This window comes from Pan troglodytes, chromosome 19 (assembly GCF_028858775.2).
Source record: "Pan troglodytes isolate AG18354 chromosome 19, NHGRI_mPanTro3-v2.0_pri, whole genome shotgun sequence".
NCBI lineage: Eukaryota > Metazoa > Chordata > Mammalia > Primates > Hominidae > Pan > Pan troglodytes.
The window spans coordinates 88,231,389-88,257,398 of NC_072417.2; the positions used below are offsets into that span (position 1 = coordinate 88,231,389).

Below are 26,010 nucleotides of genomic sequence, written 5' to 3' on the forward strand. Positions count from 1 at the left end.
TACAGTGAAAATGGTTTTATTTAACATGCAGCAAAACAAGGGCAGCAGAGTTGGTATATCCAGTACAGCCATTTGCCACGAAGCATTGACCTCAATAGTAACGAGTAACACTCAAATAACTGTAATGTCTAGAGCATAACACAAAGTTCCATTTCCACATAGTAATTCCATAGACATTCCCAGGGCTGCAGCAGCCAGTCTCTGGAAAGCTCTTGGATTTATTCCTTAAGTAGTGAAAAATGATTCACTTTTGACTTGTCCTCTTCTATTGAAGCAGTGAAACCTGCTTGCTAAAGACAGCGAGGGGCAGGGAAGGGATATGACCTCTTCCATAGTATGGAATAAGGAAGCCTGGCAAGGGGCAGGGAGGAACCAGGGAATGTGGTCTGTGCCACCTTCCTTTCCCCAGAGATGTCCGATTGCTGAGCTTGTTCACCTGGGCTCCGCAAGCTTCCCCCGTGTCTATGGCAGCTGGTGTTTTTGTGTGTGTGTGTGTGTTTTTTTTTTTTTTGTGACGGAGGCTTGGAGTACATGTCCCAGGATCACATCCAGCAGCTAGAGTGGCTGGGACAAGCTGGCGGGGGCCAAGCACTGTTGAAGCAATAGGGTCTGGTGACTCAGCTCAAGTGTGGCCCGATCTCATCACCTCCAGACCCAACATCTCGCTGACAGTGCCCCTCAGTAGCTGGGGAACAGTTGAGGTTTCTGGGCAGCACATTAGGACATAAGTCTAGTGTAACATTTGTGATCCTGAGGCCTCCTGTGTCCAGCCACAGGTGCCACACCACATGCCATCTGGTGAGAGGAGAGGGAGGCCAAAGCAGTAGGATGTAGAGTGGCGGTAGATTCCAAGGGGAGGATAGCAGTTTATTTCATGCCAAGCAAGAGGTAGTCAGTAGGATGGCCTGTCCCCACGGCTGGAGGCACACTTTTCCCAGAAAGCTGAGTACCTGCTTCTGGAGAAGGGGAAATACTGGCTCTCTTCATTTTCCTTCCTATCCCTAGTTGGGCCTGTCATGAGGCCAAATTCCATGTCCTGCCAAGATGTCCATAGGACACAGCCTGCCACTGCCAGGGACAAGCACACAACTCATCACTCCGTGGCCATTCCAGGATGATGCTGTACACCAGAGGCAGGGCTGGGGACTTTGCAGTATGCCAGTTCCTTATTCTGGGCCAGGCACCTTCCTGGGCCACCTCCCTGGGGATGGCAGCAGGAGCTGGTTGGCGGGGGAAGCATGGAATTGCAACAGGGCTGCAGCCCCTTGGGCCGTGCATCTGTCAGGTGTGAGGATGTGGCTCTTGTGGGGAATGACCCATGACAGTCTCTCTTTAGAGACTCCCACCCCCCACCCCAGTGGCTTCAGTGAATGCCAGTAGAAGGAAGCAAACACCTACGCCAAGCCTGGGGGTCCATGTTCCTGGGACAGCAGTGAAGTCAGGGGCCACTCCCCACCCCTGACAGCATATGGCCACTTCAAGTCACATAGGTAGATAAAAACAGGTCCTTTTAGGGGCCAAAGGAGAGGTTATCACAGCAGCAGTTTGGTTCTCAGCAGAAATGCCCAGGGCCCCTGTTCCACATCAAAGCTACAAGCACTGTTGTCAGGGCATGGAGAGTGACGGGACCAGAGCCCTCCTCGTCTCAGGGCAGCCTGCCTGGCTTCAAGGTGGAGATCACAGCGTCCTCTGGGGTCATAGGTTCCCCCACTGTTCCACAGGAGGGAACTGGTCCACCTCGCCCACCTCTGTGCTCAGCTGCTCCCCCAGGGCGAAGGTCAGCTTATACCGAAGCCGCACCTTCTCCTGTGACAGAGGGCAGCAAGTGAGATCCAGCCCGGGTGGCCCCTCGGCAGGACGCCCTCTATTCTGCTACCCTCTCTGTGCTAGAGGAATGGTCCCTTTTCCCCGCAACCCCCAACCATGCTCAGATACTTAACCTAAGGCAGCAAAGGGATGTGTCAATCCTACAGTCAAAACACTTCCAGCTGGGAGGTGGTGGGCCTGACGTCCTAATCTGGGGCAGCTGGGGCCTCAGGCTGGGACCCCTGGGTTCTTTGCTGCTCACCTTCAGTGGATTGGCCAGCAACATGACCTGGGTGATGGCTGCAGGTGGCTGGATGGGGCTAAATGGAGAGAGTTCTGTCCCAGAAGGTGGCTGCAACTTCACTTTCATTGACTAAAGAGAGAGAAACTCCTTTGAAGAGAACTGGTAGGTGCCCCAGATGGAACCTGCAGTGCACACACACACTGCCACCTGCTGGCTGCAAAGGCCTCTACACGACAGGGTCAAGATAAAGCCGTTTTGGCCCCAGGGAGACACTGGTACCTTGGGCACTGCAGCCTGCAGCACGATGCTCTTGACAGGTAAGGGAGCCGTGTTCAGCATGGACACCACCACCACCAGCACGTCAGGTCGTCCTGGGGGACACTCCTTGGCAAAGTGGAAGAGGATGCGGAAGCCGTTTTTATCGTAGGCTGTCACAGGAAGGGCACTGCCTGTAAGAACGTGACATGTGAGTGTGGGAGGAGCAGCACCAGAGACACCCAACAGAGCCCCGGCGGTGAGGAGAAAAGGGCTACTCCGTGGTCATGATGAGTCCAGTGTTTCCTAACGGAATCTGGGAGAGGCGCTCAGTGAGGAGCTTAAGACTGAGAATGCAGGCAGGTAGGCCTGCCTGGCTTTAAGGGACCCCCTGCAAAGAGTGCCTGGATCCATCCCTGTCGCATGTCCTACAGCTCCGTGGCTGTAGGCCCCACCGCCCCACCCACCTCAATCCTCCAACACCTACTAGGCTTGATCGATTCCAGGGGCACGTGGATGCTGGCCAGGGAGAGCTCAGGCCCTTTCGGGGGGCTGCCCTGGGACTGGAAACTCAGTGGCTGGAAGAGCGGGCTGCCGGGCCCCGTGGAGAAGGGCAGGAGGGGCCTGGCTGGGGTGGTGGTGGGGATGAGAGGGGAGGTAGTGGGTTTCACCAAGCCCGAGGTCCTGGGAGGTGGGAAGGATGGAAAGCACGTCAGAGAGCCAGCCAGGGCTGTAGGACTCTCACCCAAGGCCCCTGACCATGCTCTTACCCAGGCCCACCCCTTGCCTTCCAGCCTGACTGATGGAACTACAAGGCACCCCCACCCCTTCAAAGTTAGCTCTGGTTCTGACACATTCAGGCCCAACCCTCAGCAACCCCACATCTCCCACTCATTACACTTTGGCCTCTTCTAGAAGCTGATCAAGGGCATCCAGGTGGTGCAGCGCGCTGTCGCCCAATGCCAAGCCATGGTGCCCAGGGACTGCGGGCTCAACTTTTGGGGCCAAGGCTGGGGCCATTCCAGTAGAAAACAAGAAGGAGCCCGCACTGGGGGCAGGAACACTGGCTGGGACCACAGGAGCTGGGAAGGGAGGCGGCAGTGGAGCTTGGGAGCTGCTTGAGGAGGGGGCTGAGGGCTGGAGCAGAGGAGCGTTGGAGGCGCCACAGGCAGCGGTCCCCGGCCTGGGGCTGAAGAAGTCCAGGTCGGACTGTTCCCTCTATGAGCAACAGAAAGGGTGGTGAGCCGGGGGTGGGTGGGGAGGGCCTGCCGCTGGAACGGGGCGCAGCCCTCCAAGGACTGCATGGAAGACAGCCCCGGAGGCACTCATTGTTCCCCGCTGCAGCTGGCACGCTCTGGAGGGGAAGGACAGCTAACTGCAGCCCAGGAGACATGACGCTGGAAAGTGGAGGTCCTTGGCACAGTAGTGCTGTCACCGATCCTGTGCCCCTACCTGGAGCAGGTGCCACTGGCTGTTCCCAGCTGACTCTTTGGGAGGAACATTAGGGGCTGGGTCGGCGAGGCCTGACAATAGAGAAGAAAACAGGATGAGAAAAGGCTGTAAGCTAGGCAGCCCTAGCCCCGCCTTGCCTGAGGAGGGGTCAGGTGACAAGTGACATCAATGGGTGAAGGCGCAGGGAGAAGCTGTTCTGCAGGCAGCCTCCAGAGGGGAATGGAGCCCTCCAGTCCACGATGCAGAAGCGGGGGGCCTGCGGGGCGGGGTGCAGGGCAGGAGGCAGAGTTCACCGGGAGGATGGCCCTGGGGCCCTCAGGGTCGCTGAACTTCACTGAGTACCTTCAACTCAGGGTTCTTTGCCCACCCCAACAGTCACACTGGGGCCCCGCTCAGGGCTCCTAATTCCACACACCCTTCCTCCCAGAGCCCTGTCAGGGGATGCCCCTGACGCCCCCGTGGGCCGCACCCAAGCAGAGCAGCTCCTCGTCCAGCCAGGAGAGGGCGTTGCTTGTGCTGCTGGGCCCCAGGGTGGCCTCGGCCTGGCTAGAGGAGCGGCTCCGTGGAGGTCCTGAGGCCTGGGGTGGTGGAGGGAGGATTGGGATGCCTGAGGAGGGTGGAGTGGGTGCTGGGGCCAACACGGAGGACAAACTGTTTGTCGTGTCCAGCTCCGCAAGGTCGATGAGCGTGCCTTGGTTACTGCACTGACTGTTTCCTGGATGGGTCAACAGAGCAGAACAGGAATAATTAGGGGTCTTCTAGTGGCTGTGTGGCAGGAGGCAGCACCCTAGGCACAGAGGTCACTGCTACAGCCTCTGGCCTAATCCAATGGCATCTCTGCCAGGGGATGCTGCAAAGCAAGCCCGAGAAAGCAGGTGGGGAAATTCCTACCCACATCTCCAGGCCTCCGGGAAGCCGGAGGATTGCTTGGAATGGCAAAGAACTCCCTTGGGCCTTGTGCAACACCACCACGCTGGCCAGCCTACACCCGCAGCTTCATGGTAGGGGCCTGAGGCTGGTCTGGAGGAGCCTAGAGTTGGGGACCAGAGCATCTCACCTTCCGAGTCAGGCAGGGTTAAGGTAGCCACCTCGCCATTGATGACCTGCCCTTCAATAATTGTTTTGTAAGAGTTGATGACCCGGGAGAGGTTGTCACTGGCCTGCAGGATGTCCCCTGGAGCAGGAAAGAGAGACTACTCACTCCTGTTGTGACAGTTCCCACCCACATATCCAAACGCCTGGCTTATCCCTGACCGTCGCTCTTTCACTCACCCAAACTGTTATCATTGTCCTCAGTCTCACTGGCGAGTTTAAATAAAGTCCGCCTCTTGTTCTCACACTGATCAAACAGCTCCTGAAAGAGACTCGGACATAAAAATCAAACCACAAAGGCCCTTAGAGATCATCTGATTCATTCAGGGTTCATGCCCAGAAAATGACCGGGATATGCCAATTGCCACGGTCAATTACCAGCAAAGCTGGGATCACAGCGCACATCTTCTTGCCACCAGCCACCACCACCACACCACATCACCCAGGATGTTTGTCTAGGTAGCAGTCACCAGGATGGGTCAGGGGAAGTCAGTCCCCTCCTGCCTTCCAGGCTGGCATGTTCCTCAGAACTCAAAATATCCACCCAACCATGGCCTGCACCACATGGGCATCAGGGTTACAAGGAAGCCTCTCTGTCTTGATGTCCCCAAGGTAGTAAGGAAAGGAAGAGAGCAGGGGTGAGCACCGAGGGTGTGGTCTCTGGAGTCAGACTCAGGTTTCCATCTGGCCCTTACACCCTGGACAAGTCAGCTGATCCTAGGAGGCAAATGGGGACGCCACCCTCTACTGACATGGCTGCTGTGCAGATGAGTAAGGTCATGAATACACTGCCAAGTGCACAGCCCGTGTCTCTGACAAGGCACGTGCTCAGCAAATGCTGGCTGAGCTCCTGGAGGACAGCGCAGCCCTGGGAGGCAGCCTTTGCCGTCGGCGGTCCCACCTTCATCAGCTCTCTGTCCCCGTCCGAAGAGTCCTCCTGGCTATAATGAAGCAGCATCTCACTGAGCAGTCTCACGTTGTTGTTAACTTCCTCTAACGTGTGCAGACGCTTGGTCACCTTCTGGATCCGTGCCTCGTCCTGCCCCAGTGAAGAAGTTCAAGAGAAAGAGAGCGTCACTTGACTGTCTTTCCACTTCCGCCAGGTCACACCTTACCCTACAACACAAGTACAGAGGCTCGGAAGCTCCTTTCAGTGTGGGGTGCCTGGGGCCCAGTCTATACTTCTGCTTTCACAACACTGCTCCCAACCCACTCCTCTCTTCCGTGCTCCCGCGGAAGCTATTGTGCTCCTCCTCCCACTCTCAGCCACCGGGGCACAGGTAGGGCAGCTGGCAGCAGGGGAGAACAAAACAGGCCCGTGTCCAGGGCAAAGCGGCTTCTGCTGTGTGGCCATGGGCTCCTCCACCCCGTGCCTGAAGGACCGGGGCCCACTCACTTCCTTCACCATGGACTTGATGAGCTTGTTGGCCTCCTGCAGGTCATCTGGGTTTTTGCTTTTCAGCAGCTTGGCTAAAAGCTGAGAGAGGAGGAAATCAGAGGTGAAGGGAAGAGGCAGCACCCGTACCCCAGGGAAACCCCAGAGGCTCCCCGCAGCACAGTGCAAACCACATTCCCCTGCTGCCACCCACTCTCGTATGAGAAAATCCCAGGCCCAGGGTGTCCTTTACCTTGGACTTCTCCTCATCATCAAAAACAGGGTTTTTGGGACGAGGTGGTGGAGAGGGGATCAGCGTCCTATCCACAGGAATTGGTGGGTCAGACTGCACTATGCCTGAAAGGGGACATGGCAGCACGTGCACTCAGGCTGTGGTTGCCTTGTCACCCCTCCTCATACACCAAGGGCCACGTCCCTGTGATCAAGACCTGCAAAGGGTAGCAGGGTGGAAGGCAGGCTGCTACACCTTATCCCATCCAACTCCGACTCAGCCTTGCCTGGGGACAAATGCTGTTCTCTTCAGGAGGGACTCTGGGGATCCCAAACCTTCCCTTCTCTCCTTGCCTGGGCCAGCCTTCGAGGGCTGCCTGGAGGCTGCGGGCAGGCAGACACGTACCCTGTCTCTTCAGCATGTGGTAGGCGTCTTTGATCTTTGCTTCTTCTGGCAGGGCCATGGTCCAGCTGTACAGCAGCTCAATAACCTTGGTCTTCACTTTCTCAGACACCCTGTCCCCCAGGTACTACATGGCAAAAGAAAATGAGGACCTAGTAAGTGCAGTTCGGAGGCAGAGAAAGTGTAAGGCTCCCTCCACAGCAATGGCGTGGCTGCTCGGCAGCTATGGTCCTACTCAAAATCTGCAGGTGTCCAAGTGTGTGTGAGACAGCGTGGGGAGGGGAAGGACTCCCTGTGGTGTGGCTGTGTCCATCTGGATACAGTCTGTGGATAGGCAGGGGGCCAGGAGGTCATCACCTCCTGTCCAGGAAGTGTCCTGTAAGTGTATTCATGACCTTACTCATCTGCACAGCAGCCACGTCAGTAGGGGTGGCGTCCCCATTTGCCGCCTGGGATCATCTAACTTGCCCAGGGTGTAAGGGCCGGATGGAAACCTGAGTCTGACACCAGAGACCACGCCCTCGGTGCTCACCCCTGCTCTCTCCCTTTCCTTACTACCTTGGGGTCATCAAGACAGACAGGCTTCCTTGTGACCCTGATGCCCATGTGGTGCAGGCCATGGTTGGGTGGATATTTTGAGTTCTGAGGAAAGTGCATTTTCACGCACAAGTTGCCAGAAACACAACTGCATTTTATCTTGGGGGTGTTCATGAGAATGTCTTTAGCATGGAAAAGTATTCCCTCTGCTTTAAGTGGGGGCCCAGAGCTGCGCCACACCAGCGTGCAACAGAACACGGCCAGCTGAGCATCGGAGCAATGACGGAGGCCAGCTCCCCGTATCCACGTGATACAGGCCAAGAAAACCCACAAAACCCACAACTGCCATGTGCCAGGCGCCTAGAGTCCCACACTACATGGGCCCTCACCCTGGACAAACACACAGCCACTACCACATCACCTGTCAGATTTGGGCTGAGGGCGCTGCAGAAAAAGCTGCCAGTCCCTGTGGCCTGTTTGGTCATCCCGTTACCTCCGGGGCCTAGCTCTCTAAGGACAAGACACAAATAATCTCAGCTCCCTGGAGATGTTGGATGGGCAGTGAAAGCCAGTATGATGGGAGATGGGAATGAACACAAAAGAAGTCCCTAAAAGCGAGGAATCTGTCGCTGACTGACCTTTGGAGAGACGACTTTGATTAACTCATTCAAAAAGCGGAACTTCCCCACTTCGTTATGAAATCTCCTCCCACAGTTCTTCATGCATGCCTCCAGCACCTGTAGCCGCACAGAGGAGAGGCGCTCAGTGAGGGCGCGCTCGGGGCTGGAACCTGGCACTGGCAAGATCCCTGGCACCCAGAGAGTACTGAATAAACACGCCCACAGGAAGGAGCTCATCACGAAAAGCGGTGTGCACTGCCTGGGGACAGTGTAATTAAGCAACGAGATCACTCACAGACCATGTCCCTCCAACTGCAAACCTCTGCTGGGGAAGCTGGGCAGGGACTAAAGCAAGAAACCCCGAGACCCCGACCCCAAGAAGGCCTGGATGCCAGTCCTGGAAGGTGCCTTCCTTAAAGATTCTGGCCTCGTGTTTTACAATGAGGGAGGTGAGGTCCAGGGACAAAGTTTCTCTGACTCGGTGTCCCGGGTTTTTTCCACAAGCTCACCAACAATCGTGCAGGGAATGGGAGGGATGTTTAAATCCTATTATCTGTGAGAAAGATGACAGGATATTTCTCCTCCCTCCGCTTATCTCCCTAACTCACGCTTTGGCTTTCCTGTGCTGCCTGCGGTCCCTGGCACTGCGGTTTCTAAGGGGGAGTGCACTGTCCAGGCTCTCTTTCTTGGCTTCTGCATTTTAAAGCAAGGTTTCTCAGGTGAGGCCTGGCTGACATTTTGGGCTGGTCATTCTTCGTTGTGGGGGGCCACTCTGCACTTTATAGGGTGTCGAGCAGCAATCCCTGGCCTCTGCCTACTTGATGCCAGGAGGACCCCCACCCCGATGTGTGACAACTAAAAATGTTTCCAGACACTGCCAAATGTTCCCTGGAGGGCCCTGTTGAGAATCCCTGGGTTTTGTTACGTTTTTTTTTTTTTTTTTTTTTGGACACAGAATCTCGCTATGTTGGTCAGGCTAGAGTGCAATGGTGTGATCACCACTCACTTTCGCCTCAACTTCCCAGGCTCAAGCCATCCTTCAACCTCAGCCTCCCGAGGAGCTGGGACCACAGGTGTGTGCCACCGTGCCCGGCTAATTTTTTTGTTTTTTGTAGAGACAATGTCTCACTACGCTGCCCAGGCTGGTCTTCAATTCCCTTAAGCGATCCTCCCGGCCTAGGCCCCACAGAGTGCTGGGACTATAGGTACAAGCCACCGTGCCCCGCTGAGAATCACTGTTTTAAGGAATTCGTTCTACAGCAAATATGACTGAGGGGTGCATGTGAACCAGATGATATTTCCTCTTTTCTCTTTCCAGGACCTGAATGCAGTCAGGCTAGAGCCCCGGATTCCTCAGATCTCGGCTGCTCTTTGTTTTCGGAGCATGTGGAGGCACTGAGGGCCAGGCACCATTCCACACCTTAAATTCCCTCAGTCTGAACAGACACCAGGATCTGCCCTAGGGGCCTCAGCCATCAGTGCGACACCTTCGCTAGTGACTGGCATTGTTTAACTACAGAATGAACTGGACCGACCCCTCTTTTCTTCAGCTGGCCAGCTCTGAACTATCAACACAGCCCTGTCAGCATCTCTTCACCAAGCCTTCTCTTGCGCCACATGGGGCTCAGGGCCCTGACTCTGGGCTGCTTTCCTTAGCCCCTCTGCCTCACACACTAACCATGTGGCCGTGCTGGCACGGATGGCACTGCAGTCACCTCTGAGGCCTCAGGGCCTGGCACAATGCACACACATTTGTGGAACAGCTGGCTGAACAGATTCGAGATCTATCTAGTCTGTATCAAGGACTTTCTGTTGGCTTTTGGCATGAGCCCTGAGAACCGCTATGGGGACATGAGGAATGGCGTGGGCAGGTGAAGGGCTGCGGTTTCCACCTCCGGAGAGTGAAGGACCTACCGTCAGGGCCTGGAGTGCCTCCCATTCCTGTGGGGACTGGATCTTGTGGGCCAGCAGTCGGACGGCGATCTGTGGCCTGGGGGACAAGCAGAACACACTCCAGTGCACTAAGCCTGGGGCTACCTGGCTGGCCCTCCTTGGCCATGGTTGTTCCCCTTCCCAGTCTGCTCCCTCTCAGCTGCCCCCACAGTGCTGAGACTCACCCTTCCAGCTCCTTGTTGATCTGATCACAGAAGCCAATTATGTATTCCCAGTCCTCCTGGCGGTTGGAAGGATTGGTGGCTTTATCTTGCAACACAACAAAGAAGAGGACAAGTGTTAGGAAGAGCAATGAGGATGCAATGGAAGGTTTTCTTCGCAAGTTTTAGGCACTAAGAGTTTGCTTTCAACTTTACTCTCTAATAGAGAAGCCTCAGTAGAACAGTCAGTAGCAAGGAGACAGAAAAAAAAAAAAGTTCAGTCGGAGAGCAAATACAAATACTGCTTTCTGTCCAGTATTTTGAAAGTCACAAATAAAAGAGAAAACAAATTCTGTCTCGTGAAGCTTAGAGTGGAATCAAGGTCAAAAGGACAAACACAAATAATTAAAATATTCCCCAAAAAATGCCTACATGAAACATGTAAAGATAATAAAGGGAACTCCAGCTATTAAAAATGAGCTCAGTGTTGAGCAAGTGGAGATGGCCAAGAAGGGTTTTTGGGGAAACTGAAATCAGATTGAACTAGATAAAAAAATACATATTTATAACCACAAAATTTTTTTTTTTTTTGACATGGAGTCTCGCTCTTGTTGCCCAGGCTGTAGTACAGTGGCACGATCTCGGCTCACTGCAGCCTCTGCCTCCTGGGTTCAAGTGATTCTCCTGCCTCAGCCTCCCAAGTAGCTGGGACTACAGGTGCATACCACCATGCCCAACTAATTTTGTATTTTTGGCAGAGACGGGGTTTCTCCATGTTGGTCAGGCTGGTCTCAAACTCCCGACCTCAGGTGATCGGCCCGCCTTGGCCTCCCAAAGTGCTGGGATTACAGGCGTGAGTCACCGCGCCCAGCGAATATTTTCCACATACCTGTCAAAAGGTTTTTCCAGACCTAGCCTTCCATAATGCTTTAAGTGTTTTTGAAATTGCACATAATGCTCATCATTGTCAAGCCAACAACATTTACTTAGCCCCTACTAAGCCCTGGTCACCGTGCAACTTGCCTGGGATTGCAGCTTGACTATCTAGCACCCCCAGGCTCTAATGGCCTTCCATGTTCAAGCACAAACACAAGTACTAGAGTTCTCAGAGGGCCCTTGGGATTTAAAATCCAGGCACCAAATGCAAAGTTCTGATATTTGGCATGGGCTCTCCTCAGTTACCTTCCCAAACCTGTGATTACACTGAAGAGCCCAGCTGAGGGTGGTTACATGGGTTCCCATCTCTGATTCAGATCCAGAGCCTCCCTCTTCAGAAAGCACTCTCCAGCTGTTTGCTAAATTTAGGGCTTTGGGTTCCGAAGACAAATGGAAGGCTGAAGACGCACACCCCTTAAAACACTCCTGCTCCCTCCCCAGATCTCTATGAGGGCCCAAAGCAGGGTGTCAGAGCCCCTCCCGACAAGGCCCTCTCTGTCATTACTTTCTGAATTCTGATTTCTCATAATTGTATTTTGTTAACTTTAAAAATCACCAGCTACGGGGCCGGGCGTGGTGGCTCACGCCTGTAATCTCAGCACTTTGGGAGGCTGAGGCGGGCGGATCACAAGGTCAGGAGATCGAGACCATCCTGGTTAACATGGTGAAACCCCCTCTCTACTAAAAATACAAAAAGTTAGCTGGGCAAGGTGGCGGGCGCCTGTAGTCCCAGCTACTCGGTAGGCTGAGGCAGGAGAATGGCGCGAACCCGGGGGGCGGAGTCTGCAGTGAGCTGAGATCTCACCACTGCATTCCAGCCTGGGCGACAGCGAGACTCCGTCTCAAAAAAAAAAAAAAAAAAAAAAAAAAAATCACCAGCTGGGCCGGGTGCAGTGGCTCACGCCTGTAATCCCAACACTTTGGGAGGCCGAGGCAGGCGGATTACCTGAGGTCAGGAGTTCAAGACCAGCCTGACCAACATGGAGAAACCCCATCACTACTAAAAATACACAATTAGCTGGGCGTGGTGGCACATGCCTGTAGTCCCAGCTACTCAGGAGGCTGAGGCAGGAGAATCGCTTGAACCCGGGAGGCAGAGGTTGCCTTGAGCCGAGATCGTGCCATTGCACTCCAGCCTGGGCAACAAGTGAAAACTCTGTCTAAAAACAAAAACAAACAAAAAAAAAAACCTCACCAGCTGGATGAACACATCATAACAGAGACTCCAGCTCCTTCACTGGCAACAGGGCTGCAGGGATCTGAGTAGCGACAGCTGCCAGGCAGAGGGAAGGCCCGTGGCACCCAGTGTATCACCCTGCTTCCCAGGTCGGGGCTCGGCCTCCCCGGCAGTGTTTCTGTTGTGGCTGCAAGGGGAAGATTCTGATGGTTTAGGTTCATATTTATTTATTTATTTATTTTGATATTGAGTCTCGCTGTGTCACCCAGGCTGGAGTGCAGTGGCGCGATCTAGGCTCACTGCAACCTCCACCTCCCAGGTTCGAGCTATTCTCCTGCCTCAGCCTCCCGAGTAGCTGGGATTATAGGCATGCGCCACTATGCCTGGCTACTTTTTGTATTTTTAGTAGAGATGGGGTTTCGCCATGGTGGCCAGGCCTCCTGACCTCAGGTAAGGAGGTCAAGACCAGCCTGGGCCTCCCAAAGTGCTGGGATTACAGGTGGGAGCCACCGCACCCCGCCTAGGTTCCTCTTTAGAAGAAAAGAAGGTGTCTGTCTTCAATCTTGAAAGAGAATTAACAGGTCCTTCAAAATCTGGAGCTTGAAAGGAGGGGAGTTAAATGTAATCAAGGGTAGCCATTTGGAAAGAAATGTCTGGCAATCCTGCATTACTGTATGGTAGCCTACCAGCTATCACATTCCAAATGCCAAGTCTCTCCCACCAATTGTCTGAAACTTCCTCAGGCATTAGCATAGCTCTGTTACTAATTCCTATCAGGTGCTTAAAGTTCTCACATAACACCAAAAGTCTGCAGGGTACAAAAATTGAATGGTCTGAGAAGCAATCCCCATCCCCCAGGGCTATTATTTTGGGAACAGTCATACACCTTGTGACAGAAGAAAAACTGGCCCACTCACTTTCACTTTTTGCACGGGGAAAAGCATCTTCTGAGTACAGAGTACTCAGAAGTACTTGGGGATCCCCCCAACCCCCGAAGCAACTGGTATTCACCATACGTTATCTTCTTCCCAAGTCTATTAGACTTCCAACAGCATTTCTACTTCCAAGAACACTCCTGCCCACTTTTCACTTGTATTAATTTCTCTAGAATCTCACTTTCTTCCACCTTGATAGACCTTTTTATGGCAAATCCACAGGGAGCTCTTTGCCTACTCACGGGCACAAAAAGCCCTAGTTTCTGCAATGGTCAGTTCCATGTCTATCTCCTCCAGCTCTCTGGGCAGCTCAGAAAGCAGAGCTCACCCGCCCACAGGAACGGGAAGGAACCTCTGGGGATAATACTGGGTGACTTGATCTTTCCATCTGCCTACTGCCTCCCCAGCAGATGCACACAGCCTCCCACCCACTCAACATTTCCTTCACCTGGCATAGAGGTGACACCCGAGCTTCCCCTATAGACCTTGCCTTCCCGAACCGCCCCTCCGGGCTCTGCTCTGACTCATGGTTTCTGTCTATTTTCGAGTCTCTGTTGAAAGCCTCATCTGTTTCTGTGTCTCTGGATTTCCTGCTTTCATTTTTCAGCTTCACTCCATCGCTAGCCTACTCTCATGGGACTTAAAACGTCATGTGGGGATGGAAACAGCAGCATTGGGTACCCCATTCCAGCACGGCTCAAACATTCCAGAGAAAACAAGATCTACATAGCAGGCTGGATGCGGTGGCTCACGCCCGTAATCTCAGCACTTTGGGAGGCCAAGGCAGGTGGATCATTTGAGGTCAGGAGTTCAAGACCAGCCTGTTCAACATGGTGAAATCCTGTCTCTACTAAAAATACTAAAATTAGCTAGGCACGGTAGCACACACCTGTAATCTCAGCTACTTGAAAGCTGAGGCTGGAGAACTGCTTGAACCCAGGAGGCAGAGGTTGCAGTGAGCCATGATTGTACCACTGCACTCCAGCCTGGGCAACAGAGTGAGACTCCATCTCCAAAAAAAAAAAAAAAAAAAAAAAAAAAAAAAAAAAAAAATTATATACATATGGTCTGGGCACGGTGGCTCACGCCTGTAATCCCAGCACTTTGGGAGGCCGAGGCAGGCAGATCACCTGAGTGCGGTTAGGAGTTCGAGACCAGCCTGACCAACATGGTGAAACCCCATCTCTACTAAAAATACAAAATTAGCTGGGCATGGTTCCGCGCACCTGTGATCCCAGCTACTCAGGAGGCTAAGGCAGGAGAACCACTTGAACCCAGGAGGCAGAGGCTGCAGTGAGCTGAGATCAGGCCATTGCACTCCAGCCTGGGCCACAGAGTGAGGCTCCATCTCCAAAAAGAAAAATCTACGTAACAAATGACTTACAAACAAGCAGAAGCAAGAACTTGGGCTGGAAAGGGAATAAAGGTCAACCTTCACTAGGGTCCTGAATGGAAACACAAACTTAGTCAATCACCAAGTCTTTGTTAAGCACCCGCAGACAATGAAGTAAACAGCATGTCAGCATGCCAGACCCTGGAGGGACTACAGAAAAAGTTCCAGACACAGATTTTACCCTCAAGGAGGCTGTGCTCTCCTGGTTCAATACATGAAAAAAAAAAAAAAATCAGTTCAAAAAACAAGACAGTAGATAATTGGGCTAATTTGGTACAGAAATGAGTGTAAAAACAAATGTATGGCCCAGGCACGGTGGCTCACACCCGCAATCCCAGTATTTTGAGAGGCTGAGGTGGGTGGATCGCGAGGTCAGGAGTTCAAGACCAGCCTGGCTAAGATAGTGAAACCCTGTCTCTACTAAAACTACAAAAATTAGCCAGGCGAAGTGGCAGGCGCCTGTAATCCCAGCTACTTGGGAGGCTGAGGCAGGAGAATCGCTTTAACCCAGGTGGCAGAGGTTGCAATGAGCTGAGATTGTGCCACTGCATTCTAGCCTGGGCGACTAGAGTGAGACTCCTCAAAAAAAAAAAAAAAAAAAAAGGATCACTTCTTTTTCCTGACTTCCCCATTTCTTTTTCTTCTTCCTTTTTTTTTTTTTTCTTTTTTGAGACAGGGTCTCACTCTGTCACTCAGGCAAGAGTGCAGTGGTGCGATCATGGCTTCACTGTAGCCTCAACTTCCCAGGCTCAGATGATTCTTCTACCTCAGCCTAGCTGAGACCACAGACACTCAAATCACACCTAGCTAATTTTTTGTACTTTTGGTAGAGACAGAATTTTGCCATGTTGCTCAGGCTGGTCTTGAACTCCTAGGCTCAAGCAATCTGCCTGCCTTTAACTCCCAAGGTGCTAGGATTACAGGTGTGAGTCCCAGTGCCTGGCATCTTTCTTTTTTTTTTTTTTTCCTTTTTTGTTGTTTGAGACGGGGTCTCACTCTGTCACCCAGGTTGGAGTGCAGTGGCTCTTACAGCTCATTGCAGTCTCTGCCTCCCAGGCTCAAGTGATCCTCCCACCTCAACCTCCTGAGTAGCTGGGACCACCCACGGGCGTGTGCTTGTTCTTTTTTTAGAGATGGGGGTCTCACTCTATTGCCCCGGGCTGCAGTAGGCGATCATGGCTCACTGTAGCCTCCAACTCCTGGGCTCAGGCGATGCTCCCACCTCAGCCTCCTGAGTAGCTGGGACCACAGGAATGAGCCACTGCATATGGTCTATTAAGTCACTGTTCCTATAAATGGTGCACCTTCCAAAAGTCCCCTATTCCCCCACCTCTTTTTTGACTCCTTCTTCCCTCTCTCCTCATCCATTCCTCTCAGTCTTGTGGTCCTTTCCTTCTCAATGTCTTCTTAAATCCCTTCCTTCCTTATCCCTACCCTCCACTCCTTCTCACCTGCTTCTAGAACTTCTGTTCTAATCCATCCTAATCCTATGTGAAGTCCCTATTGTCAGGCCTCTGAGCCCAAGCCAAGCCATGGCATCCCCTATGACTTGCACGTATACATCCAGATGGCCTGAAGTAACTGAAGATCCACAAAAGATGTAAAAATAGCCTTAACTGATGACATTCCAGCATTGTGATTTGTTTCTGCCCCACCCTAACTGATCAATGTACTTTGTAATCTCCCCCACCCTTAAGAAGGTTCTTCGTAATTCTCCCCACCCTTGAGAATGTACTTTGTGAGATCCATCCCTGCCCGCAAAACATTGCTCTTAACTTCACCGCCTATCCCAAACCTATAAGAACTAATGATAATCCACCACCCTTTGCTGACCCTCTTTTCGGACTCAGCCTGCCTGCACCCAGGTGAAATAAACAGCCATGTTGCTCACACAAAGCCTGTTTGGTGGTCTCTTCACACGGACGCACATGAAATTTGGTGCCATGACTCGGATCTCGGGACCTCCCTTGGGAGATCAATCCCCTGTCCTCCTGTTCTTTGCTCCGTGAAAAAGATCCACCTACGACCTCAGGTCCTCAGACCCACCAACCCAAGGAACATCTCACCAATTTTAAATCAGGTAGGCGGCCTCTTCTTACTCTCTTCTCCAACCTCTCTCACTATCCCTCCTTTCCACTCTTCAATCTCTCCCTTCTCTTAATTTCAATTCCTTTCATTTTCTGGTAGAGACAAATGAGACACGTTTTATCCGTGGACCCAAAACTCCGGCGCTGGTCACAGACTGGGAAGGCAGCCTTTCCTTGGTGTTTAATCATTGCAGGGACGCCTCTCTGATTATTCACTCACGTTTCAAAGGTGTCAGACCACTCAGGGACGCCTGCCTTGGTCCTTCACCCTTAGCGGCAAGTCCTGCTTTTCTGGGGGAGGGGCAAGTATCCCAACCCCTTCTCTCCGTGTCTCTACCCCTTCTCTGCTTTTCTGAGGGAGGGGCAAGTACCACAACCCCTTCTCTCTGTGTCTCTACCCCTTCTCTGCATTTCTGGGGGAGGGGTAAGTACCCCTCAGCCCCTTCTCCTTCACCCTTAGCAGCAAGTCCTGCTTTCCTAGGGGGCAAGAATCCCCAATCCCTTATTTCTGCACCCCGACCTCTTATCTCTGTGCCCCAATCCCTTATTTCCACACCCTGACCCCTTTCCCACTTTTCTGGAGGGTAAGAACCCCCGAACCCCTTCCCTCCGTGTCTCTACTCTCTCTTTTCTCTGGGCTTGCCTCCTTTACTATGGGCAACCTTCCAGCCTCCATTCCTCCTTCTCCCTTAGCCTGTGTTCTCAAGAACTTAAAACCTCGTCAACTCACACCTGACCTAAAACCTAAATGCCTTATTTTCTTCTGCAACACCGCTTGGCCCCAATACAAACTTGACAATGGCTCTAAATGGCCAGAAAACGGCACTTTCGATTTCTCCATCCTATAAGACCTAAATAATTTTTGTCAAAAAATGGGCAAATGGTCTGAGGTGCCTCACATCCAGGCATTTTTCACACTTCGTTCCTCTCAAGTCTCTGTTCCCAATGCGATTCCTCCCAAATCCTCCTTCTTTCCCTCCCGCCTGTCCCCTCAGTCCCAACCCCAAGCGTCACTGGGTCTTCCCAGTCTTTTCTACAGACCCATCTGACCTTTCCCCTCCTCCTCAGGCTGCTCATCGCCAGGCCAAGCTAGGTCCCAATTCTTCCTCAGCCTCCGCTCCTCCACTCTATAATCCTTTTATCACCTCCCCTCCTCACACCTGGTCCAGCTTACAGTTTCGTTCAGTGACTAGCCCTCCCCCACCTGCCCAGCAATTTACTCTTAAAAAGGTGGCTGGAGCTAAAGGCATAGTCAAGGTTAATGCTCCTTTTCCTTTATCCCAAATCAGATAGTGTTTAGGCTCTTTTTCATCAAATATAAAAATCCAGCCCAGTGCATGACTCATTTGGCAGCAACCCTGAGACACTTTACAGCCCTAGACCCTAAAAGGTCAAAGGGCCGTCTTATTCTCAATATACATTTTATTACCCAATCCGCTCCTGACATTAAATAAAACTCCAAAAATTAAATTCCGGCCCTCAAACCCCACAACAGGACTTAATTAACCTCGCCTTCAAGGTGTACAATAATAGAGTAGAGGCAGCCAAGTAACAACATATTTCTGAGTTGCAATTCCTTACCTCCACTGTGAGACAAACCCCAGCTACATCTCCAGCACACAAGAACTTCCAAACGCCTAAACCGCAGTGGCCAGGCATTCCTCCATAACTGCCTCCCCCAGGAGCTTGCTACAAGTGCCAGAAATCTGGCCACCGAGCCAAGGAATGCCCGCAGCCCGGGATTCCTCCTAAGCGAGTCCCATCTGTGTGGGACCCCACTGAAAATTGGACTGTTCAACTCACCTGACAGCCACTCCCAGAGCCCCTGGAACCCTGGCCCAAGGCTCTCTGACTCCTTCCCAGATCTTCTCGGCTTAACGGCTGAAGACTGCCCGATTGCCTCGGAAGCCCCATAGACCATCACAGATGCCGAGCTTTAGGTAACTCTCACAGTGGAGAGTAAGTCCGTCCTCTTCTTAATCAATACGGAGGCTACCCACTCCACATTACCTTCTTTTCAAGGGCCTGTTTCCCTTGCCTCCATAACTGTTGTGGGTATTGACGGCCAGGCTTCTAAACCTCTTAAAACTCCCCAACTCTGGTGCCAACTTAGACAATACTCTTTTAAGCACTCCTTTTTGGTTATCCCCACCTGCCCAGTTCCCTTATTAGGCCGAGACACTTTAACTAAATTATCTGCTTCCCTGACTATTCCTGGACCACAGCCGCATCTCATTGCTGCCCTTCTTTCCAATCCAAAGCCTCCTTTGCGTCCTCCTCTTGTATCCCCCCACCTTAACCCACAAGTATAAGATACCTCTACTCCCTCCTTGGCGACCGATCATGCACCCCTTACCATCTCATTAAAACCTAATCACCCTTACCCCGCTCAATGCCAATATCCCATCCCACAGTATGCTTTGAAAGGAGTAAAGCCTGTTATCACATGCCTGCTACAGCATGGCCTTTTAAAGCCTATAAACTCTCCTTACAATTCTCCCATTTTACCTGTCCTAAAACCAGACAAGCCTTACAAGTTAGTTCAGGATCTATGCCTTATCAACCAAATTGTTTTGCCTATCCACCCCATGGTGCCAAACCATATACTCTCCTATCCTCAATACCTCCCTCTACAACCCATTATTCTGTTCTGGATCTCAAACATGCTTTCTTTACAATTCCTTTGCACCCGTCATCCCAGCCTCTCTTTGCTTTCACTTGGACTGACCCTGACATCCATTAGGCTCAGCAAATTACCTGGGCTATACTGCCGCAAGGCTTCACAGACAGCCCCCATTACTTCAGTCAAGCCCAAATTTCATCCTCATCTGTTACCTATCTCGGCATAATTCTCATAAAAACACACGTGCTCTCCCTGCTGATTGTGTCCGATTAATCTCCCAAACCTCAATCCCTTACAAAACAACAACTCCTTTCCTTCCTAGGCATGGTTAGTGTGTCAGAATTCTTACACAAGAGCCAGGACTGCACCCTGTAGTCTTTCTGTCCAAACAACTTGACCTTACTGTTTTAGCCTAGCCCTCATGTCTGCTTGCAGTGGCTGCCGCTGCTTTAATACTTTTAGAGGCCCTAAAAATAACAAACTATGCTCAACTCACTCTCTACATTTCTCATAACTTCCAATATTATTTTCTTCCTCATACCTGACGCATATACTTTTTGCTCCCCGGCTCCTTCAGCTGTACTCACTCTTTGTTAAGTCCCACAATTACCACTGTTCCTGGCCCGGACCTCAATCTGGCCTCCCACATTATTCCTGATACCACACCTGACCCCCATGACTGTATCTCTCTGATCCACCTGACATTCACCCCATTTCCCCATATTTCCTTCTTTCCTGTTCCTCACCCTGATCACACTTGATTTATTGATGGCAGTTCCACCAGGCCTAATCGCCACACAGCAGCAAAGGCAGGCTATGCTATAGTACAAGCCACTAGCCCGCCTCTTAGAACCTCATTTCCTTTCCATTGTCGAAATCTATCCTCAAGGAAATAACTTCTCAGTGTTCCATCTGCTATTCTACTACTCCTCAGGGATTATTCAGGCCCCCTCCCTTCCCTACACATCAAGCTTGAAGATTTGCCCCCACCCAGGACTGGCAAATTAGCTTTACTCAACATGCCCCGAGTCAGATAACTAAAATACCTCTTAGTCTAAGTAGACACTTTCACTAGGTAAGTAGAGGCCTTTCCTACAGGGTCTGAGAAGGCCACCGCAGTCATTTCTTCCCTTCAGTCAGACACAATTCCTCAGTTTAGCCTTCCCACCTCTATACAGTCTGATAACAGACCAGCCCTTATTAGTCAAATCAGCCAAGCAGTTTCTCAGGCTCTTAGTATTCAGTGAAACCTTTATATCCCTTACGGTCCTCCGTCTTCAAGAAAAGTAGAACGGACTAAAGATCTTTTAAAAACACTTCACCAAGCTCAGCCACCAACTTAAAAAGGACTGGACAATACTTTCACCACTTTCCCTTCTCAGAAGTCAGACCTGTCCTCAGAATGCTACAAGGTACAGCCCATTTAAGCTCCTGTATAGATGCTCCTTTTTATTAGGCCCCAGTCTCATTCCAGACACCAGACCAACTTAGACTGTGCCCCCCCCCAAAAAAAACCTGTCATCATCCCTACTATCTTCTGTCTAGTCATACTCCTATTCAACGTTCCCAACTACTCATACATGCCCTGCTCTTGTTTACACTGCCGGTTTACACTGTTTCTCCAAGCCATCACAGGTGATATCTCCTCGTGCTATCCCCAAACTGCCACTCTTAACTCTTGAAGTAAATAAATAATCTTTGCTGGCAGGACTATGCTGAATCTCCTTAGGCACTCTCTAATCAGATGTCCTAGGTCCTCCCAATTCTTAGACCTTTTATACCTGTTTTTCTCCTTCTCTTATTCCATTTAGTTTTTCAATTCATACAAAACCATATCCAGGCCATCACCAATCATTCTATACGACAAATGTTTCTTCTAACATCCCCACAATATCAACCCTTACCACAAGATCTCCCTTCAGCTTAATCTCTCCCACTCTAGGTTCCCATGCCGCCCCTAATCCCACTTGAAGCAGCCCTGAGAAACATCGCCCATTCTCTCTCCATACCACCCCACAAAATTTTCGCCGCCCCAACACTTCAACACTATTTTGTTTTATTTTTCTTATTAATATAAGAAGGCAGGAATGTCAGGCCTGAGCCCAAGCCAAGCCATCGCATCCCCTATGACTTGCACGTACACATCCAGATGGCCTGAAGTAACAAGATCCACAAAAGCAGTAAAAATAGCCTTAACTGATGACATTCCACCATTGTGATTTGTTTCTGCCCCACCCTAACTGATCAATGTACTTTGTAATCTCCCCCACCCTTAAGAAGGTTCTTTGTAACTCTCCCCACCCTTGAGAATGTACTTTGTGAGAGCCATCCCTGCCCGCAAAACATTGCTCTTAACTTCACCGCCTATCCCAAAACCTGTAAGAACTAACGATAATCCACCACCCTTTGCTGACTCTCTTTTCGGACTCAGCCCGCCTGCATCCAGGTGAAATAAACAGCCATGTTGCTCACACAAAGCCTGTTTGGTAGTCTCTTCACACGGACGCGCATGAAACCTATAGCAAATCAAGCCTCTTAAGACACCAAAACACCGATTTCACCTAGTACAGAAGGAATGAGGGCCTGATAACTGCAGAAATTTAAACTTCTTCTGCTGGGCTGGGCGTGGTAGCTCAAGCCTGTAATCCCAACACTTTGGAGGGAGCTGAGGCAGGTGGCTCACTTGAGGTCAAGAGTTTGACACCAGCCTGGCCAACATGGTGAAACCCCAGCTCTACTAAAAATACAAAAATTAGCCAGGTGTAGTGGCACATACCAGTAGTCCCAGCTACTTGGGAGGCTGAGGATGGAGAATTGCTTGCACCCAAGCAACGGAAGTTGCAGTGAGCCGAGATTGTGCCACTGCATTCCAGCCTGGGTGACAGAGCAAGACTCTGTCTCAAATAAATAAATAAATAAAATAAACTTCTTGGGCTGGAAATTGGAGACTTGGTAGAATCTGGTCTTAACTTCCCAGCCTTATCTTCCCTCATTCCCAAACACCTCTGTTACTGTGTGCCCCAAACAGGTTTGCTCTCTCCACATCACCATCTAGTGTTTTTTTTTTTTTTCCCAACTTTTCCCATTATTTAATGGCTAGCTCAACTGGAGTATCCTCAATGAATCATCTCTTCCCCCATCCCCAGTTCCCTAAAGAGAATGCCAGCGTTTTAGCACTGCCTTGTATCTTTTTTTTTTTTTTTTTTGGAGACGGAGTCTCGCTCTGTCACCCAGGCTGGAGTGCAGTGGCACAATCCCAGCTCACTGCAAGCTCCACCTCTCGGGTTCACGCCATTCTCCTGCCTCAGCCTCCCGTGTAGCTGGGACTACAGGCGCCCGCCACTACGCCTGGCTATTTTTTTGTATTTTTTAGTAGAGACGGGGTTTCACTGTGTTAGCCAGCATGGTCTCGATCTCCTGACCTCGTGATCCGCCCGCCTCGGCCTCCCAACGTGCTGGGATTACAGGTGTGAGCCACCGCGCCCGGCCAGCGCTGCCTTGTATCTTTATCTTTTAAGAGTTTTTCATCCACTCCAGCATCACCTCCATCCAACTAAAGGCAAAATCTTCTTAAACCTCCTAACTCCTATAACACCCCACGTAGCAGGTACTCATTAAACATTGATTGATTGATCATGGTGGGACCTGAAAGAAGACTGAAGCATCAAGAGATGGTTTGTGAGAAAAGAGAATCTGAGATGGGTTTTCAAGCATTTAGTTGAGGAAACGGGAGCAGGGCTTCCAGGTAAGGAGAGCAACGTGTATTGGTAAACCAAGAACATCAGACTGAGTAGAGCAGGAAAACGTAGAAGCCACAGAGAAAAAGGCCTGGAACAACCAAGGCCAGATTACAGGCAACAGTGGAATGATTTGATTCAACACAAGTGCGCTTCTGGGAGCAGAATGGACTGAGGAGAGGTGAGGACGGGAGAGACCTGGGTCTCTGGGCCAAGCAGAGGCTTCTGCAACAATTCAGGCAAACGTGGGGTGACAAGGACCCTGACTGAGACGATGCTGAACCCCAACTGCTGGTTTGTTCAACTGGTACAGTTCACATTATTAAGTCATAACAACTGTGAAGCTTATGTCTCTACAGATACCATGTGACTCCCCCCCCAACCAAGTGGGTCCCTCTCATTTCATAATGTGACTCTAGGCTGGGTGCGGTAGCTCACGTGTGTAATCCCAGCGCTTTGTAAGGGAAAGGTGGGAGGATCACTTGAACTCGAGTTTGAGACCATCCTGGGCAACACAGCAAGACCTCATCTCTACTAAACATCAAAAGAATTAGCCAAGCGTGGTGGCGTGTGCCTATAGTCCCAGCTACTCAGGAGGCTGAGGTAGAAGACTTATTTGAGCACAGGGGTTCAAGGCTGCAGTGAGCTATGATCGCACCCCTGCACTCCAGCCTAGACAACAGCGCGCGAGACTCTGTCTCAAAAACAAGTAACAAAAACAAAATGTAACTCTAAATGTAGCCTATTAAACTCAGCTTAGGTCATTTAAATTATTCAATACCCATATTAATACCTTCAAAGCAAACTAATTCCACTGTGGTTATAGCAAGTTAGGCATTTCTGGGCAAGTGGTTTGACTGGAGTCAGGATGTCCTCTTTTTGTGAAATTATGGCAGTAGTGCCTGCTTTGCTAGGATACTTGGTAAACTAATTTAATGAATATCTGTAAAGTACTTTGAGCTCCTTGGAGAACAGTTCCATATATAAAGAAGCCTTATGACCTGCCTGCAACTGCAGATTTTGCAAACGTGATCTTACTTTTTCTCTCTTTTGGGATATGCTCCCCTTTAAACTGAAGCTCAACCTCCTGAAGGGGGTTTCTTACTAGGAAAAATCAGACAATTTGAGGAAATAGCTATCACCTCCAAGATCCCGGAAGCAGTACTAAATAAGAGACCTCAGAACAAGGCAATACTAGGTATCTCACCTATCCCATTACCAGTCCAATTTCTCTCTCCACTTAAAGGAGGCTTCCAGGTCTAGCCTACAGGAAAGTTCACTTATTAACCCTCAGGCAGAGTACTACCTGCTAACCAGGTTAACACACATTTCCTTCGTAGCGCTGTAATTCACAGTGCAATGACAGCAATACGCTTCTATAACTACAGCTTCAGACTGCTCCTCAGCCTTACTCAGAATAGGCTATCAACACTGACTCGTTAGGATGTTCAAGGGGGTATATGTATGTGTGTGGGGGGGGAGTTCCCGACACCGATTTCACCATGCTTCTGTGGTCACTGCAGGAAAAAGGTAGAGCTCTCTGTTCTCTATCATCGCTCTCTTTGGAATATTATTCTCACTTCAAGCATTCTGCCTGAGCGAAGCCGTCACTTCTCCAACACATGGTCACAATTCTGAAGCTGCCAGGCGACTGAACGCAGTCGGCAGCACCCACCACTACCGGAGACTCAGCCCCAATCCGAAGCTTCTCCCTTAGTCAGGGATTGGGGCGCTGGGTTCCTGGAGTCACCGCCAGGCGGCGACCCCACCACAATCTCCCCAAAGCGCCGAAGCATGTCAGCCCGAAGATCTTGGCTGTCGCCTTTCCCCGAGCCTGCGGTGCCCGACGGGACCCCGAATTCACGCCGCCGCGCGCCAGAGCAAGAGGACGCGCCGCAGCGAGGGAAGCGGGGGCCGGACTGGGGCCCCGGCGCCCTGATAGGGAAGGGGCGTGATCGCAGGCTGCTCGCGGCGAGGGCGAGACCGGGCGTGGGCTGCCAAGAGGCAACGCCGTGGAGCCCGGGGAGGGGACGTGGGGGTGAAGACAGGGGCAGCCCAGCGGCTCGAGGGCAGGCAGAAACGGCCGCGGCTACTCACTGAGCCAGGACTCCAGGCTTTCCCCTTCCGCCTCCGCCATATTGCAGCCGCCCGGCCCCGCGGCTTCAAAACTCGCGAGAGTCTGCACGAGCTGAGATGGGGCGGGGCCTGCATGGGGTCCTGAGAGGAGTGAGTGCCGTCACCGAGGGCCGCGCCAGACTGCGACGGATACTGGGAGGGCAAGTGTTTCCTTTTGGCGCTTCCCTTTGGACCCCGGAGTGAAAAACTCTAACGTCCAGATCAGTGCAGAGAAACGCAGATTTAGGACCCTGAGGAGTCTTTTTCACCCGTTTCCCTTCACTCGCTCAGGCGCGCCGAGGGCAGTCCTTGTGGGGTCCTCGTGGCCAGCCAAGATGGCTGCCCCCGCAGTGAAGGTTTCCCGAGGATGGTCGGGCCTGGCGTTGGGCGTGCGGCGGGCTGTCTTGCAGCTTCCAGGGTGAGAGGGTGGCGAGCAGCGGGGGGGCGCTGCGAGGAAGGAAGGGGGCCACAGGCAGGCCGCGTGGGCCCCTAGAGAGAGCACTGCCCTGGGGGCCGGAGTATCTGGATTCAAGCTTCTAAGTTAGCTGCGTGACCCTGGGCCAATCCGAAGGTTTAGTGACTACCTCTCGCCTAAGGAGTCTGGACGATCTAGGGTTCTAACGCGGAGCTGACAGTGCGGTTCAGCTAAAGAGCTCAGAGCTGGGATCGCCTGTGAATTGGGATGGGTGTGTAGGCGCCAAGCCCATCCTTACCGTTAGCACTTGACCAGGAGGAGACTTTACCCGCCTGCTTGGGGAATGTCCTCCTACTTGGGACAAGGGCCTGAATTGTTGTGGCTCAGGTTTAGCTCGCGGTCTCCGCGCCGCTCTCCCTCGTCGGCGCGTTGGCAGTCATGCCTGTTGTTAAGTCAAACCTACTCGCTTGTGGAGTCAGCTTTT

General features: G+C 51.7%; 2 protein-coding genes across 6 annotated transcripts in view; one reads left to right on the forward strand and one right to left on the reverse strand.

The window, feature by feature from the left end:
- On the reverse strand, nucleotides 1-25,167 carry GGA3 (golgi associated, gamma adaptin ear containing, ARF binding protein 3). Of its 4 annotated transcripts, none has more exons than XM_016932924.4 (17): nucleotides 25,094-25,167; nucleotides 10,133-10,217; nucleotides 9,930-10,005; nucleotides 8,034-8,132; nucleotides 6,862-6,985; nucleotides 6,478-6,581; nucleotides 6,246-6,326; nucleotides 5,751-5,888; nucleotides 5,030-5,111; nucleotides 4,815-4,931; nucleotides 4,227-4,472; nucleotides 3,758-3,828; nucleotides 3,204-3,523; nucleotides 2,793-2,989; nucleotides 2,330-2,499; nucleotides 2,069-2,179; nucleotides 1-1,806 (listed from the first exon to the last, which is right to left on the reverse strand). In XM_016932924.4, exons 1-17 carry the CDS (start codon nucleotides 25,131-25,133, stop codon nucleotides 1,696-1,698), a joined length of 2,172 nt encoding a protein of 723 aa, XP_016788413.2. In that variant the 5' UTR covers nucleotides 25,134-25,167; the 3' UTR covers nucleotides 1-1,695. The 4 variants fall into 4 exon arrangements, with proteins under 4 accessions (XP_016788413.2, XP_016788415.2, XP_016788414.2 ...); XM_016932926.4 differs by lacking the exon at nucleotides 25,094-25,167 and adding an exon at nucleotides 12,240-12,408; XM_016932925.4 differs by lacking the exon at nucleotides 8,034-8,132.
- The window catches only part of MRPS7 (mitochondrial ribosomal protein S7), a 4,780-nt gene continuing 3,916 nt past the window's right edge, over nucleotides 25,147-26,010 (forward strand). Inside the window, exon 1 of one of the 2 annotated variants that reach the window (XM_054670648.2) lies at nucleotides 25,147-25,272. In XM_054670648.2, the coding sequence (XP_054526623.1) occupies nucleotides 25,190-25,272 (83 nt within the window). In that variant the 5' untranslated portion in view covers nucleotides 25,147-25,189. Of the gene's footprint in view, nucleotides 25,530-26,010 lie in introns of both variants that reach the window. The other variant, XM_523718.7, reaches the window with a different exon arrangement.

What these genes read in the sequence shown, in the direction of transcription:
- GGA3 (XM_016932924.4), bottom strand. Translation starts at nt 25,133, where the DNA reads ATGGCGGAGGCGGAAGGGGAAAGCCTGGAGTCCTGGCTCA. An exon ending in AGGCACTCCAGGCCCTGACG is followed by an intron (nt 8,133 to 9,929) that starts GTAGGTCCTTCA and finishes GTGCGGCTACAG; the next exon opens with GTGCTGGAGGCATGCATGAA. An exon ending in TGCTGGCCAATCCACTGAAG is followed by an intron (nt 1,807 to 2,068) that starts GTGAGCAGCAAA and finishes CCTCTGTCACAG; the next exon opens with GAGAAGGTGCGGCTTCGGTA.